General features: G+C 45.2%; 1 protein-coding gene across 1 annotated transcript; it reads right to left on the bottom strand.

The window, feature by feature from the left end:
• Positions 1 to 1,116: 1,116 nt before the first annotated feature.
• On the bottom strand, positions 1,117 to 16,963 carry LOC104054284 (transmembrane protein 182). Its single transcript, XM_009555260.2, has 5 exons — positions 16,712 to 16,963; positions 14,342 to 14,459; positions 12,218 to 12,316; positions 9,522 to 9,659; positions 1,117 to 1,503 (listed from the first exon to the last, which is right to left on the bottom strand). Exons 1-5 carry the CDS (start codon positions 16,862 to 16,864, stop codon positions 1,274 to 1,276), a joined length of 738 nt encoding a protein of 245 aa, XP_009553555.1. The 5' UTR covers positions 16,865 to 16,963; the 3' UTR covers positions 1,117 to 1,273.
• Positions 16,964 to 17,795: the final 832 nt, after the last annotated feature.

Below are 17,795 nucleotides of genomic sequence, written 5' to 3'. Positions count from 1 at the left end.
GCCTGAAAAACACGACAAGATCAAATCTTTGTCGTTTCTCAAGTGTCTTTATAAACTTCTGCATATACAGTATAAATTACTTACCCTCCTCTGCCTCGATAATTTGGTATAAAATTAGCATGCATTAATTTTAGTGGGACCGCTGTAATCTGTCAGACGGAAGCACCTGAGCAATTGCAAGAATTTTAAAGTATCTAAATGATCTATAATTTGTCTTTTTGGAGCAGACTCTTGTGCTGTGTCTGTAGAAGACAACAAGGTCTCATGGTCTACCTTAACAAATAAAATAAAAATTAATTGCTCCCACTCCCTTTCCCCCAGCTCTGACCATCGTTCAGTTTTTACATAGAATCATGGAGTGGTTTGGATTTCAAGGGACCTCAAAGCCCATCTGGTTCCACCCTCACAGCAAAACATTTCTCCAACAGCACCACATCCTTCCCATGCTGAGGAGCCCACAACTGAACACAGGACCCCAGGTGAGATCTCACCAGAGCGGAGCAGAGCGGGAGAACACCCTCCCTCCACCTGCTGGTCACACTTCTTTTTTGGGGGGGTTGAGAATTGCCACAACACAGCATCCGAGGAAAACATTAAATGCAGATTAACGTCCTACTGTAAAGAAATATTAATTAATTCACGTTATGTTTCATGCCACAGAAATTGGTTTATTCACTTATTGAAAGTTAGATTGGGTCCAGGTATCTTCAGAATCAGAGCTTTTAACAAAAAAAAAAGTTTCTCATGTTTCCCGACATCCCATTAAAGTGGTTGTCCTTTGACGTCAGTTAGAGCCGGCTAAAAAAAAAAATCATTCTTAATTGCTTTTCAGAAATAGACATTATAGCATACACCATCACAGCCAAATTCGATTACCTTTTACCAGAACCAGGGGTGCTGGGAACGCTATAAAACTCCAGGTCTGCTGAATATGGATGCGGGGGCTCAGCTGACAGCCGGGAAGCCAGGGGAGCTGCTTTTCACAGCAAAGGCTCTTCCTTGGGCTGCAGAGAGAATGTTTCTGAAAACCGATTTAAAACCCAGAGAAACATCTAAATTTCTCCAAAGAGTAAAAATGCCGCAGCTGGATGTTCAGCTGGGGCTGGTTTTGAGCGTTTGGAGTCTCAGTGCTCCATTCCTGCCTCCACGTGAATGTAATCATGCACTTATGCTGACAGATATATCTACAAAAATGATCTAGTCCTCAAAACTTGCATACGTTTCATTACAAGGATCATCACCAATTGTCTCAAAGGCCTTCTCTGAATTTGTCTCACTCCACAGACTTCATAATGTCTCTGCCGATCAGGAAGAAGAGGAGTCCGGAAAGTAAAACCAGAGGAACTCCCGCTGCAGCGAACATGAATGACCACCCGTAGTACGTGTGCACGGGTACATCATCCATGCACTTCTCACTTCTCTCCAGAAGGATGTACTTCTGAAAATCAGCGGCAAACTCCTTCCATATCACAAAGAGAAATACGAGCAGGAGAAATAAGCCTCCTGGGAAGAGAGAAAAAGGTGAGTTATTCTCTGCATATGAAACACAGAAATAAAATTGAGACGGGATCGCAACAGATTTCCATCTTTTCTTGCAGGTCCATTGCATCAAAGCATAGTGTTGCAGAATTGTTATTCATGACACTGCTCTGCAGACTCCCATGAAAGCCAAGCCCAGGTGACCGCGCCTGCCCAGTACAAGCACCCTGACACCTCCTGCTCTCACCACCGGCGCTACCGAGGGCTCCAGACAGCTGGATACGGCCGCGGAGAAACCATCACAGGCACAGCTGATGTTCACAGCAGGGATCTGCTCAAGGCTGCCTCTGCATTCCCGTCTTAGAGGTGGTGTTTGCCTTTTTTATGTTTAATCTGACCGAGATGATTGAGAAGGAGAGAACAACATTTACTTTTTTTCTTTCTGACATCTCCCCTCGCAAGCAGTGTCAGACCCAATTTTCATCAGAAATGCAAAGACGCGCGGGTCAGTCCCGCCGATGGCAAGCGTTATTCAGTCTCGAAGCAGCCACCCCTGCACTGGGGCGATCACAGCCCACGCAGACGCCCCAGCGGCTGCCGCAGCTCATGGAAGTTCCCCTTCGCATCTTGGGTTACCCTTCCTTAAACTGAGCTTTGCAATTAAGTATATAAGCACATGGTGGAGAAATAGCACCTAATGGAAAAATTAAGATATTAATTTCGGATGGGCTACTAAATAACAGAATAATAAAAAGAAGAATTTATAGAAAAGCTGATACCATGAGGCTAGCGAGACCGCCTTTGCCCTCCCCTGGAGCCAGACAGGAGGAGGGCTGAGGCCACGCTCAAGCCTGAACAGTGACTGCAAGGTTAGCGTCTTTCTTCAAGAGGGTTCACTCTCCCCAGAGCCCCTCAAACCTTGCAGGATGCCCATGACCCAAAGAGCAGATCACTCCTGAGACCTCACGATCCTCGCATTTTCAGATGCATACCCAGAGGAGGTCAGGGTTTGCAGGAAGAGCTCGGTCACATCTGAAAAGCACATGTTGAACAGGCACCTCCTGGATGTGGCGCAGCCCCGGGCAGGTTGGGGGCTTCAGTGCCTTAATAAGAGCGTTTCCCCATAGTCCAAAGCGGTGGTGGTTGGAGGCTGCAGGTCTAGCTCAGCCTTATGGGGCAGATGACAAAAACTAGTGCAGTCCCAGTATTACTGTGTCGTATTAAGAATATACACAGCGCATTTTAAAGTCAACATATATCAAACTAAAAAGTGATAGTGTGATGGCAGATCTGAAAGCACTTCAGTAATATCTGATCTTGCTTCTTCACAGCTAGAAGGCTGCTATTTCTGATGGTGCCATATAACATACAGATATATGCACATACACACGCCTGGATGAAAGAAATGCAATCACAGATTATAGTATTTTTATAGTAGAAGTTAACAGTTCAAAATTCATTTACTTGATAAGTTACCACACAGTTCTGTGGATTCTGCTGGATTTAATTTCTCTTCTTGCAATTTTGAAATCAAAGGTAGTTTGTGTTATATTTAATTATTCTTCCTGGCAGCCTATACCCTACGAAATTCAGCTCGTAGGCTAACCAAAGGAAGCAGGTAGATTGATATATCTGCTTAGCGATGGCACTTACTGAAACCCTGATCAGAGAAAACATCAGTATTTAACTGTGTTTCTGTTTATGCTCGGTCTAAGCACATATGCTGCCGCAAACCTCCGCTTCACGTAGCCAAAAATCAGACCTAAGTGAAGGTATAGAGGGTTCAAAGCCCTCACTATGTATTATATAGAGGCTGAAGCCGCACACCCTAATCTGTCATCTCAATGAAAGTGTCTCTTATGTATAAAACTACAAATTGAATCTTGATAATCAAGAATTGGTGTAACCATATGAATACACTTTACATCACCACACGCTGTTATTTCAAGCCGCTCTCCCTTCCATGGCAAAGTCCTTATGTTTGCTGGAGAGGCAGCTAGGAGTTAAACAGCAGCTGTTGTAACATTTGCATGTTCATTGAGGTTTTGATACCACTTGAAATTAAGTGCAAAAATAAATATTTTACACTTAATATGATAGTTGTATGCTTAAAAATACCAATTATTTTACGATAAGAAAACGATTGCATGTTTAAATAGTCGCATGCCCTTTACAGAATACAATATATTGATAAGAAGGCAATTAAGTCTTTATTACTGATGTAATTTAAAATTAAATTAATTAGATAGGAACTGAACCTTGAAAAGTGCTCTTTTAAAGATCAATTTCTATTTCATTAACTTATAATACCTACCATAAGAGACACAAATGAAAGCGGAGCCCTGGCAGGACAGAGGAGACAGTAGGGTAGCGTACTTTTAATTTTCCTAATTTTCCCTAAATAACCAGAGGGTTTGCATTGAATTATCCCTCTATTTATTATTTATATGTTATTACCTCTCTATTTATTTATTAATTTATTAACCCTCTATATATTTATTATTTATTTAAATTGCCTAAGCCCCATTTATTGAGAAAACCCGACTAAAACTTATCAGTTCTTACCGAAGAGGTTGTGGAGAAGCCCCAAGAGTGGATGGCATAGTCCCCAGGCTCGCCAGAAGCTAAGGATGGAGAAACAGTCCCTCCCCTCACCCCAGGAGAAGCGCCAGGTCTCAGTATGGAAGGATTTATTATTAAACAGGTACTGGAGGTGATGGCATGGCCACGGCATCTAAATTAAGAACATTTTCACACTCTGGGAAAATGACAAGAAAATATCAAGTAAGCAGCCTTCTTCCCTGTAATAATAACAGCCGAGTGGCGAGGAGTCCCTGGGATTTGCACCGTGTCCTCAGCGAGGACAGAAAAGCGAAAGGGCAGGTGCGAGCGAGGAATGACGGTGGGAGCTCACTGAAAACTGTTCAGCAATAAAAATGCTTACTGGAAACAAGAAGAATACATAAAACTGCCTAAAATTTGTCACATTTTTAGACATTAGTAGACTTTTCATAAGGAGAATATCAGGATGTTTCACTTCCATTTACCAAAGGGCTGGAGCACCTCCTGTAGGAGGAGAGGCTGAGAGAGTTGGGGTTGTTCAGCCTGGAGAAGGCTTCAAGGAGACCTTAGAGCAGCTTCAGGGCTGAAAAGGGCTCCAGGAAAGCTGGGGAGGAGCTCTTGATCAGGGATTGCAGGGACAGGACAAAGGATAATGGCTTTAAACAGAAAGAAGGCAAATTTAGAATAGATATAAAGAATAAATTCTTTATAAGGAGGGTGATGAGGCCCTGGCCCAGGTTGCCCAGAGCAGTGGTGGCTGCCCCATCCCTGGAGGGGTTCATGGCCAGGTTGGATGGGGCTTGGAGCCCCTGATCCAGTGGGAGGTGTCCCTGCCCATGGCAGGGGGTTGGAACCGGATAAGCTTTTCCAACCTAAACCATTCTATGATATGATACAATACGATATTACAACTTTGTTTTCTGACAGTCCCAAATGCCCTTCTAGATACAGAGACGGATTTCTTCCTGTCTGGGGTAGCAAAATGAGAAACTGAAAAAACCATGGGTTTCTGCCCAAGAAATGCGCCTGGTGTCAGCACACACATCTGAGATGCAGGATGTGTTGGGTTTGGATAATTGTAAGTGAGGACCTCATCAAATGAGACCATCCCCACTCTCCTCTCAGCATCACTGTTTTCTACCACTGGAAAATTAGCCCAGTGATCTCTTTCTTTCTATCTTTTTCCCTCTTTGCCTCTGCTCATTAGAATGGTATGAAAAAAAAATTAACTGTGAAACTCTATCTCAAGGCTGATGAGGTCAACGGCATCTTCTGGGGAGGGGCTAATTGCAAGAAAATTGAAGTGGGGTATTAAATCTTTCTCCTTCGTGCACTGCTAACTACAGGACGATGAACACCGGAGCTCTATCTCCCCCTCCCAGGAGAGCTGCACCTTCGTTGGGAGGAAATTGGAGTTGGATTTTTTTTCTCTCACTTTCTGTTGTTGTGACACCTTTATAGCTGCTGACTGTAGGGACAGGTGAGTGAACTCAATCTTTAACTCTTATTCTGTGGAAGCTACCGAACTTCTGTGTAATCTGCTAATTACGAGAAAAATGAACTTTGACTCATTCGCCTTTCTCACCAGTTGTCTCGTAAGGATGTTAATAACAAGGAAATGGAGGGGTGACCTTCAGTCACCCTTCTGTAGCTGTGAGCCTCCTCTGCACGCGAGGAGCCTGACACTGCCAAAATGGAGATTTTTGATTTGGGAAAAGGAATCTGAGCACAAAATTTGGCCCTTTTGGCCATAGGACTGGCAAAGTGGCCTTTTTTTAATTCAGTTGCCTCACCTTGAAGAACAGGTTTGTCTGAGCGCACACCACGCTTCTCTCACACGCCCATGACACAGAAGAGGCTTTTGGCTACCTTTGCCCACTGGAAAGAGCCCATGGTGACAGCAATCCAGCAGCTGTGGGATGGTGCGAGCGCACCTGTGTTCACCACACAAGAGGAGATGCTGGAAAAGCAGCACCAGAAATACAGAGGCTGGAAGAAGCGTAAACTGTAGATGGTTCCTAACATATTTGTGCTTTTTAGTGCAAGACAAGCTGATATCGAGCTCCTCTTTAGGTTGCTTAACATTACCTGGGACACGCATCCTGACCTCTTGTTTTGAAAATTCGCTGTACACTCACACTTCAGTTGTGCATTCCCTCCAGAGCCTCCCCACCCCTAAGCAAGACACCGGGTAGAGCTCAGGTCATTTTTTCACTTAAGCCTACAGCTACGCAGCCGGTCCAGTACTGCAAGCTCAGTAACTGCCCGAGGTCTGGATGAAGGATGTGCTCCCTTCTAAACTTGGTCTCCAAAACGCCCAATGTAAAAAGCCAAAGCACAGAAAACTGAGGAGCACAAAGTTGTCTCAGCAACTCAAAACAGTTTCTAGAAGCTGCAGTGCAGCGTTCACTTGGCCCTCTCGGTGACATTGTAATGATAATTAATCATATTGTCATCTGACTATTGAAACAAGAGGACAATTAGTCACCAGGCAGGGGCTGCCCCGACGTTACAGTCACTGAAGCTAAGCCCGAGATGGCAAAATGTTAGAAGGCAAGCAGCGCGCTGGCTATTTGTTCATGCGATTTGGGTGCTTTTGGGAGCAGGCTGGCAAGGATAACGCTCAGCTGGCAAAGTAGATGTGCGAATGCAGGCAGCAGCAAACGTCGGATGCGCTCTGCCTGTATTTCCCAAGTCACCCAGCAGAAGAAATCAAGGGGGATGGCTCCAGTCCTTTGAAAGGGCTTTTAGAACTGCCACCCACTGAGCACTACATTTGTTACGGTAGCTGGCAGACGGTCAGATTTGTCCTCTTGAAAGTACAGTAAATAAAAGGCATCTCAGAGAGGGAACCCAAAGGGATCTAATTGAGCGATAAAAATCTGCACCCTTAGGCATTGAATTCCCTCCAGTGATGGAGGGGCACACGTAACTCCTGGAGGTCGTGTCAGGCTGGTTAACCACAAATGTGCTTGGGAGCCTGCATGCACCAACAATATCTTTAGAGCCTTTTGGTAGCAAACGTTGCATTGTTCTATAATGATTAACCGTGGCTCTGGTTTCATGAGCTCGCCGTGGGCTGCTACCAAAAGGGGCAGAGGGAGGTTACAGACGCATAAAGTTGCATTTAAAGGGTGTCCTGAGAGGCCAGGTCATCTTGCAGCCACGGTGCCCCATCTCACCGTCCGACTGCCAGACCACACATTCCCTCTCTACAAATCGCCAGCGCTTTCACACTTCCTCAAGGAGAGATCATTTCTGTGAGGGAGGTTAATTAACACTGACCCACAGGCCATGATTAGAAGACGAGACGCGCTTTCTCCTGCATCGCCTCTCCACATCCCGCTATCTGGAAGAAAGGGATGGCTGGGGAGTTGAAGCTCTGCTAAATTTATTGTTCCCACTGCTGAGTGCAATTATGCGAAATATTTTTAGCAGGGATGGCAACAATATAAGCATGGAGGGATGCATCCCAAATCCATCAGGAAGCCAGTGTCACTCAGAGGTCCGAGTTGGGGACAGACCACCAAAAAAAGGATCATCTGAAACCCTTAAGCAAACTTTGCTGAAAATGCTGAAACACTATTGCCTTCTCCTAGCTATCATTTAGGTTGAAAACAGAGCAGAAAGGCTCTTCCAGCTGAACTCGTTCCTCCTAATGACAGTTAATAACAATGATTGCTGTTCAGATTGAAACCGCATTAATACAAACTTCAATTTAAACAGCAGCATCCTTGTCTAATGCCAAGAGGTTTATGTGATGCATAATCAGCTCTTCTAAAAAGTGTCACATTCTATGCCCCAGCCTTTTAATCAAGAAGTAGTCAAATACAGTGCAAAAACAATGAAGAAAAAATGGAAGAGAGAGATTCAATATTACTCGGCATCCTTTTCTGTGTGATATTTTGCTTATCTGGCTAGTGTCAGAAGGTGACTGATCTCAGTTTTTCCATTTGGGCTGAAGGCTGAGGGTTTTAAAGTGGAAGAGCTTTAATTGAGGTAACCAGAGTGTCATATCTGAGAGGATTCTCGTATTCAGCTCTAGTCTCACAAGAAGAGATGACCTCGATGCCTCAAGTGGCCAACATTACTCACTAGAAGGCATTGGTACCTGATAGAGATCTTATAACAAGATGTCTTGCATTCCCAAATGGTATCCATGTGAGTAACGCCACATGAAATTTGCCTTTAGAATAATAAAGCCAAATCAAGTATTCATTAAACTATACGAGAGAGGCACAAGTAGAGGCCCACAGGGTCACAGCCCTCACTTCAATAACTGAAGACCTGGAGGCAAATGGAAAATTGGACAAAATACAAAGCAGTAGCAGAGGCAGGTAGGGCCACATTGATTTAGTGCCTTCCAGATTTTTTAGACAAATGAATAGATGTCATCTAGCTTCATTTTACCAAGCAGCTCAGCTGGCGTCACACGGTTAATTAGTAGAACATCTGGAGGAGAAAGTAATTAAGAAAAGAGGTATACAATGGATAGGAAGTGAAGTAATGCTGGTAGGGCATGGGAAGACTGGAAGAAGTTTAGGTGGAGTTCCTCCAAAGGTTGCTGGTGGGATCTCTCTTGTTAAGCTTTTCCATTGACCTTTTTGCCCCAAAAAAATTAAGCGCACTCATAGCCCCAAGAGGGAGTAAAGACACTGGCTCGGGTTGACTCGTGCTGTGTATGAGGAAGCACGACCTGGTGTAGGATCTGTTATTAAACACTTTTTTCAGAGAAAGGCGTGACTTCATTATGAAGTTCTTCGCTTGGCACGGCTCAACTGAGCTCCCACCTTTAGCTGCCTGAGTCACAAAAAAGCTTTTTGCTGAGTTTGAGTCACAATTACAAGCCAAGTACTTCTACTAGTTAAGCCAGTCATTTCTTCTCAGATACAAAAAGAGGAAAAAGCCCGAGTGACAATTCAGCGGAATCATTTGTAATGGCAGTGGGCATAATGAATAAATTACTATTTTAAATTCATTTTCCTGCTGTGCCACCGCTTTATCTTTTCAGGTTTTATTAAGCCAGCCCTCCCATTCTGAATCGCCGGGTACGCCTTTCATCGCTCTGCGGTGGGTTTCCAGCTCTGCCAGATGTTAACAGCAGAGACAGGAGAGGCCCAAACGCAAAGACTGACTAAAAGGGAACAGAGTGTGGCTGATTACTGCCCAGGGTTAACGCTGCTATGGACTCTACTGAAATAAAAGGCTCTGCTCCGCCGTGCTGCATAGAAGAGTAGGAAGAAAAAAACCTTTTTCCCACGCCTCATCCTCCCTAGGACTGAGGACTATCTTGCTAAAGGGGTTTGTTTCCAGTGGGGGAAGAGGGAAATCATTCACTCCGAGTCAGCGCCGTTGCATCAGAGCCCCCTTCTCCCTCCAGCAGCGTCTCCTCCCCGGCTGCCTCCCCTTGCCCTGCGTGCACGAAGCATTTCTGCATTCCTGCGCCAGACATATCCCGTTACCACAGCTTGGCAGCTTACCCGAGACGAGGAGAAATCCACCTCCGACTTTGTAGGCGCGGGGGCTGACGAAGGGCACGCCGCACACCAGTAGGAGCCCTCCCACCAGCCCGGAGGCGACAGCCAGCACCATGAATGCCGTCCAGAAGCCTCTGTACACTGCGTGGTCAAAAAAGAGTAGAGTTAGGGAAAAGGAGAAGAAAAATAGTTTTCAGAAGTCTGTGCTTAACTCCTGCATCGGCAACAGTAAAAGCAACCTGTAAGCTGCTCACGTTAAGCAGAGCTGGAGCTCGCGCTTCGCTGACTCCCTGCTGATCCATGGGTGCAGCGCGCCTGGAGCCGCTGCAGCTCGGGTTGAATGTCATGCCCTAAATAATGGGATTGGAATGAGTACAAGGGGTTCGAAGGGTTTGCCAGGGAAGCATGCCACAAAATGGGGGTGAGAGGAAAGGACACCGTGCTCAGCCGTGCCTGTGGGGGATGGAGGAGCTTGGCAGGAAAGGAAAGAAAACCGCAAAATTTGGAGGGGTGGGATCAGACCACATCTTTGTTCCATTTTAATTAACACTTACAGAAGGTGCCAGGTTCCTGGTTTAAAAATAAAGGCAGTTTTTGTTAGCAGGACTGCAGGGAAAACAGGAGCTTAGGATTTCCTCCATTAATGGCCTTGCTTGACTGCAAGTAAGCGAATGTGGCACAAGAACAGCCGCCTCTTCATCCACTGAATTTCAGGGGTGAGGAGGATTGCTGTGGTTTCGTGCGGCCACAGCCACCAGAGCCAGACACGCATCTGTCGCATCCCATGGGACGGGACGTAGCCCACTAATTACAGTCTCCCAGTAGTCAAGCATCCTCCAGTCACCAACATAAACCTTGGCCAGAGGTGGTGGCCCTCAGGTAGAGACCCTCTGATGCCCTCCTGCCAACGCCCCCCTCTATCGCGTCCCCTCGGACCGCCCCATCTCCCTCTGCCTGTGGTTTCTCAGAAGCACCCGTCAGAGAGGTTTGAGCTGAGCACAAACGAGTGCTGAAATGATTCACACTTGAAAAAAAAAAAATAAATGATATAGAGAAGATGCGTGTTACTCATTTGGAACCACTTTGTCAGGAGAGCCACTTAGGGAGAGATAAGTATCTTGAACTCTCCAAAACCACAGAATTCATTTTCATGTTTAACCTCCTGTCACCCGTTTCTCTCAGGGAGACTAAGAGGATGCAGATAAGGCTGAATTATCTCTGGAGCAGGTAATAGCTGGAGGACCCCTCGTCTTGGACAGCCTCCTGTTTTGTCATCATTTGCATAGGAGGATGGACTGGTTTGAAATAAAATGAGTGTTAAGGACGGAAGCGTTTGCTCTCTGCAAATGCCGCGCAGCAGGGTTGAAGCAGCAGAGGAGCCCGGTGCTCCCACTGCCCTGACTGTGGGTGCTGAGGCATCCTCGTGTCCCCGGGGGCCACCGCGGGGTGGGAGCCTGCAGAGCCGCCGCCAGCCCTGCCCAGAGCCCATCCCCAGCACCAGCGTGGGATCCAACCCAACGGGCGCTTCGGGGAGGCGTGTGAAGAGGGATTCATAGCGAGGGCTGACAGGCAGCGACAGATGCCTGAAGGCCCTTTATTTAGTATGGAAAAAATAGTGTGTTTATCAGCGAGATCATTCAGAAACTGGACGTCACGCCTGCCTCTCCCAAGCAGAAAAAAATCCCACCACTTAACCCGCACGTTTGCTGCACAGAGCCCGCGGTGCGCTCCTCCTTCGGCTGCTACAGGTCCCTTGTATCCATTTTACATTACAGTGCATTCCCCGAGGCAGGAATCCTGCACAGCACAGTGAAAGAAACTAGCGGCTCTGCCTCACATGCTCCTACTGACAAATGTGGGGTTTTTAATTAATTCCTCATAAAAAAAAAAATAAAAATTAAAAAAAAAAAATGGTACTGCTAAAGGCTAAGGAAAAGGTCAAGATGTTTGTTTGTGCAGTATGCCTGCCCTGGATCCCCGGAGGCAATGCAGAGTGATGCACACTATTTAAAGAAATCAATTCATTTCAAAAAAGATCATTGAATTAATTCTAGCTGCTGCCACCAATTTAGCAAATTAAAATTCCTAACAGCAGCTGATTCATTAAAGGACTCTGAAAATATAGAGAAACATAAATAAAAAGGGGACCAGTTGAAAGGAGAGCTCTCCAACTGTGTCGGAGTCGGTGTGTTAGAAATAAGCCAGTCACTCACATGGGCCTTCTCACACTTTGGTCTTGAGCTGATTCTCCGGTGCTTGTGTATTTTGTCTTGCAACAAATCACTGCAACTGTCCCAGGAAGCCACACTTTGGAAACGAGTCAGCACCAGACTGCCACAAGCCCGCAGCCCAGGGGAAACTGTGTTGATTGCCCACAGGGTCTGGATTTGGCCACGATGCAGAAGCCCTTTGCCTCCAGCTCCTCCCAGTGAGCAAGGAGGTGGAAGAGAGCGGATTTAGCATCCTCCCTTGCTCATAGAAGTAAGTTCTGGCTGGTTCTGGAGGTGAGAACATGTGGGAGAACATCTCAATGTGCTCCTGGCGTGGGGCAGTCACCAGGAAAGGCCATTTTTGCTTTCCAAAAGTCTTGGTCACGCTTAGCCACGTGCATTTACAATGGAAGAACTGCAGCATGGACACACATCATAAACCTCTTCCCGATGGCCTGGGAAAGGAGCTGCTGGAGGAAAGAAACTCACCTGCAGTTGTGTCGTAGGAAGGATGGGGGAACGGTCCAAGAGCAATGGGCATAGGAAAGAGGTAGCCGTGCATGCAGAACTTGGGGTGTGCTTGGCTGGCTGGAAAAGAACAACAAAATAAATCCCTGCTTGCTTTTATTTGCTGTAAAATCACAATTATATTATTCAGACAGCAACTATTCTGCAAAATCTACCAAAACTTCAGTGAAATCAGAAGGCTGAGGAGTACAGAAGGACGGTAAATCCTCATTAGAAAGAAAAACGAGAAAGAAAGAGAAGAATGATGAGTGAGGGGAGATATAACAGGATCTGAGGCTGCTACCCGTACATCTTCTCATCTTCATAACCTGAGTCTGTGGTGGACATTAATCATGAAAGATGAAGCAACTGAAATCAGCGTAAATATTCCCGTTGCTGTCTTCCTCCGGAAAATGTGTCAGACTGCCTGGGAGGGGCAAAGGTAGCTGGGTGCCAGAGCTACCTTGCGAGACCTCCAGTTTGTGAGAAGTGAAAGCACAATTAGAATGGAAGTGCCCCATCAATATTAATACCACTGAGGCTTATCATGATTAACGGTAATAGAATGAATGTTAAATGAATTAATTAATGGTTGGCCACTTATTTAAATATGTTCCTCAGCTCAAAGGAACACTTTATAATAGGTGGACATTAGTTCATGCTAAATTGACTATGGAATACCTATTGAATTAATTATTACATCCATGAGAGCAGCAAATTAATTTGCCATGATCAATCCTATTATAATAAATACCTAAAGAAGTAATACAAATTTGCCACTTATCAGAAAGAGTCATTTTACTTCAGGTAACATTATATTATATCGTGTATTTCCATATAAAGTAATTAGATGGCAAACTCCCTCTTTCAAGCCTGTCCCTTTTTATCAAAAAATTCCTGTGTGAAAAAACCTCACACTGTTCAGCTGAATGGTGGCAGTAACTGTTCCTGCAAGACTTTACAAGAAACACAGCTCAAGGACTGGGGGACAGCAAAGTCACCTGAAATTTTAATCATCACAGAGTAACTTTAGTGTGGGAACCTGCATTATCTGCAGCCCAGTGCCCTATGAGGCCATCACGCTGCTCCACGGGCACGGGAGCATCTTGGAGTGGATCAAAGCACCAGCAAGCACAGGGTCAAGGCTTTTGCAGTGTTTAAAACCTTTGCAGAACTTATTTAAAATCTCTTTTTTTTTTTTATTCCCTGGTGCTTCCCTAGACTTGTGGCATCCCAGCACATCCCAGAGCTGGTTGCTGGCTCAGCTGCCAGCAGGGCTGCTGCCAGGGGTGTTGTAGGGTGGTCTCACTCCTTTGCTCTTTCTGGTGAGGACACCTGGGTTCACTGGGCCAAAACCCCACACTCCACAGCACGTGGGCCAACAATCGGCACCAACTGGTGCCTCAGAACAGGTTTCACCTCTTTCAGGTGTGATGTTTGGTTTTTTTTTTCACCTTCAGAGAAAAAGACTTTGCATCTGTCTCCATTCATTCACACGTGTAATTTCAATGACCTTAAAAAGCAAAACAGACAAAATTGTAAAATAAAGGTCTTGTGTGGTTAAGAGCATAAACACACGTGGTTACAGCTCTCTGTGGTCCAGCACTACCCAGTGCTAGAGGTCCTGAGCACCCAGGGACACCCAAGCACGTGCGTGTCCAGCCTTCTCCATGCTGAAATCAGTGAGAGAAGGGAATGTTCAGCACCTTGGTGGCCAAAAAAGCTTACAGAACAACAACGTTTATGGCTAGGAATAGCGTGGACTCAAATTTAGCAGATCTTAGCTGAATACAAACATCAAGAGGTATGGGGGGAAAAGCTGTCCTTGCTGGTGGAAGCCACCATTCCACAAGACTTTGTAGGTAATATATTAAATTGCTTCAAGAGATTCTTACATTTCTGTGAATGACCCTCTGAGAGCAATATCCAAGTCAAAAAAAAAAAAAAACAGCATAGAAAAGGTCAGCCAAGTTTGCTTTGGACAGAAAGACAAAGAGAACAAAAATAGATTAAATAAATACAACCATCTTCTCATCCTTAGGAGCCCTTCTTGCGTTTCTTTGCAATTCAGACTGCGAGCAAACAGTGTGGTGGCACCATACTTACTGTACCAGAAGGTCCAGATGGTCTCCGAGTGTCCCTCGCCAAAGAACCAGCACCTCCAGAAGAAGCCCTCATGATGGAAAGTGAGGATCTCCTTCCTGACCTCTGTTGGTATTTCAACCTGCAGAGAAATGAAAGTTTATACAGTTGGTGCTTTCATTTTTTGTTGGGGTTTTCATTTGTTGTAATTTGAGTTGGTTTTGGAGGGATCGGGTAACAGAGAGGCAAAGGCTGTCCTCAACTTTCTGCCGTATCACAGATACATGATGTTCTGACACCATCCTGCAGACCTTCACAGAACAGCTCTAGCCTAACCCTAGAAGAAAGCCCAACTCTAACACTCCCAGGAAGCCTCTTCCAATCACCAGCCCAAAGGTTTCCTTCATTGTCTCCCTCTACTGAGCCCAGCAAAGCTATGCTAAACTTACGTGAGACAAATTACTCTGCCCACACCAATTTTCTCATAGACCACCACAGGGATGTTGACAATTTTTCCTTTTTGTGAGTCTACCTCATCCCCCAGACCGGACCTGTGAGCACAAGGCTCAGCTCTTTCCAGAAGGGAGAATATTGCAAAGCTGAGTCATGGACAGTTTACCAAAAAAACTACTTAAAGTAGAGCCAAAATCAATTTTATCTGTAGCACATACAGTTTGGTAAAAGAGACCTGACGGCTACAAGATGATGTTTTCCAGAGAACAGAGAAACTCCATACAGGATTGGCCCCTACGAACTGGAGAAAGGAGACGGGACTCAGCAGGGAGTGCTGGAAGATACTTCCCCCACCTCAAGTTGGTTATGCATCAAGTTATGACCGTTCCCATAGTTCTGATTTGATTCTCTTTTTACTTTCAGGATAAAATACCAACTGTGACAATGGTAACATCCAGCCCCCAAACTTCGTCACCGGGACGGCTGCTGACTTTGTGCATCTACCGCACATTTAATCGCCGTTTGGCAGATGCCTGAGACCATCCTTATCTGCAAGGGACAGGATTTGCCAGTTTAAGAAAGGGCAGAGAAGGTAAAACAGACCATTGTACACAACCGGTAACTGAAATAGAAATAATAGTGTCTGAACTAGAAAGAAAATAGCTCAGAGGAAAGAGCAAGAGCAGTTCCTATCTCTGCCCGGCACTTTTGAAGCGGCTCTGCTTTAGTGAGAGGCACGCTAACGCTTGGCCAAGGGCGTACCTTAAACGTCTGAGATGCTTATTCACTGCGTGTGGTGCAACGTCTCCAGTGTCTCCACTTTAAAAGAGAACAGCACAAACAAAAATCCAAAACAATTAACATTATCATTTCCCCAATGAACGAAAACCGAGCGGCACTCTTCTGACCGTGACCCTCTTGCCATCTCTGGGGCTTTACTGTGCTGCTTTAAGCAGAAAAGACAGTGTCTTCTGCCAGGCAGGTTTTCTATCATAATTTTTTTTCAATAGAGAAAGTCGTTTGGAAACATGACTCAAGCGAACAGCATCCTACAATTGATTAAGGCATTCTGAAATGAAAGAAAATATTTCTTGCTGGCATCATGATGCTTACCCAATGTGACTCACCACACCAGAAAAAAATCAAACCTAATTGGATTGAACTTTGAAGTAACAAAAAGTCTGCACACAACAAGGATCTTCCTGTCATTTTGTAATTGAAACCACACACACCGATTGCTGCAAAAACATTTTTGAAGAGTGGGTGGCTCATGGAACTGATCTGGTTGTTATTTCATTGAAGAGTTAGGCAATAGCTAGTTCAGCTACAACCGAGCTTTCAAAAGGATCTATAAACAAGCTGGCAGTTAGCATAAAATACCAAATTGTCCTTTGAAAATTACATTTCCTGCTAAGTGAAGTCCTATATAAATCTTAAGTTTAAAATATATCGTCTTCTTCTTGTTAGATGGGCAGAAACTCGTCTACTCTGTTCTGTGTCTCATGTTTGCTTTTGTTTTCTGTCTTTGCTGTAGTCACATCGCTTCAAGATGTAAACGATTGCCAAGTTCTACACTTTAAAATATGAAATATTTTTAAATGAAGAAACTGCAGAGAGAGAAATCTTTTAATGGCAAATATCAGGAGATATCTTTTGTCTTTCGAGGCAAATGCTGTCAGCAAGTAATGCTCTTACATTTTTACCTTTCATTCCCTAATGTTCGTATCTGCCAGATTACAGAGGGGCTGTCTTCGTGTTTTCTGGATGCACTTTCCTTCGGTCCAAACGCTAGATATCACGAAAACGTTGGTTTGGATTTTAAAGTTAGTTCTAGCCGGTGTTTTACATTAACAGATTGCTTCCCACGAGCATAAATATTATCACATATTTAAAACTTTAAAATTGTAAGTTATTTAAATAAGTTGAGTTTTCAGAGTTTACCTCTCCGCTCTGCAGCGTGCTGTTCCCGCCCTCAAAGACACCGCAGGTCTCCGTAGCAAGAAGCCAATAATCCGTCCCAAAAGCGATGAGAAAGAGCAAGACGCCAGTGCCGCCGAGGAGCCCGGCTACGAGAGCAGCTATTCCAGCCTTCATGGGGCAGCAGGTAGGCAGGAAAATTGGAAATCAGAAAAGCAGGAAACCACTGAAGTTTCCAGGGCCACTGGAAGAGGGAGAAGAGAGAAGTGCTATTTTAGGACATGGATAATAATCTTCTCCTGACTGGTGTGAATTTCATTGGGTGGTGGGAACAGGACTAATAAAAGCCGATGACCTGGCATAACCAAACAGCTGTGGCATTAAGGAACACGACAAATAGCTATTGAGACAGAGCAGGAAGGTTTCCAAATAAACATACGGCTGTTGGTTTCAGAAGAGCACTGCAGAGGGCCCTTAGCCTCGGCTGGTCGGGCAGCCTCTGGGTCACGGATGGTTACAGCGCAGAAATGCTTAGGACATGGGAGAGGTTTTAAAACCCTATTTGTGCACGAGATGAGCAGAAAAGCTGAGAATGGTGTGAGCAGCTCTAAACTCAAAGATCTTCACCATGTCATGGACTCCGCAGTTTCCACAGCCATTGCTGTGAGGTTTAGTCACAACCTCAGTCACAACCTCACAACTGCAGTACAGAAGTGGCGTACCTGGGACATCCGTCTTTGCTTCACCTGCTTCCTCTGAACGGAACACCAATGTAGATTTTACATAAAGCAGCTCCAGAGATCCAGGCAATAACATCAAAATATTGGTGGTATTAAAAACTCATAAAATCTTGCTGCTCTCAGAAGCGATGTAATCAACCCAAAATGTTTAAAATCAGGCAGGTCTAGAGAGACAAAGAACATTAATATCCAGTGTAGATACCAATGCCCCTCGAGCGTCTTTGGACCGCAGTTGCAGAAGGATGTCCTCTCGCCTGCCACAGAGGAGCAGGCTATATAGCATCCGTACCCCTCCCGCCGCCCCAGCTTGCTGTGGAAGATGTGTCTCGTGAGGGCGAGGACATTCCTGCATGGAATTTCACTGCCAT

The sequence above is a fragment of the Cuculus canorus genome, chromosome 10, assembly GCF_017976375.1.
Source record: "Cuculus canorus isolate bCucCan1 chromosome 10, bCucCan1.pri, whole genome shotgun sequence".
Lineage (NCBI taxonomy): Eukaryota > Metazoa > Chordata > Aves > Cuculiformes > Cuculidae > Cuculus > Cuculus canorus.
The sequence above is the reverse complement of the archived record's forward strand: the minus strand, read 5'-3'. Positions and strand labels throughout refer to the sequence as shown.

What these genes read in the sequence shown, in the direction of transcription:
- LOC104054284 (XM_009555260.2), bottom strand. Translation starts at nt 16,864, where the DNA reads ATGAAGGCTGGAATAGCTGCTCTCGTAGCCGGGCTCCTCGGCGGCACT. An exon ending in CATCTGGACCTTCTGGTACA is followed by an intron (nt 12,317 to 14,341) that starts GTAAGTATGGTG and finishes GTTCTTTTCCAG; the next exon opens with CCAGCCAAGCACACCCCAAG. An exon ending in TTCCTACGACACAACTGCAG is followed by an intron (nt 9,660 to 12,217) that starts GTGAGTTTCTTT and finishes TTGACCACGCAG; the next exon opens with TGTACAGAGGCTTCTGGACG.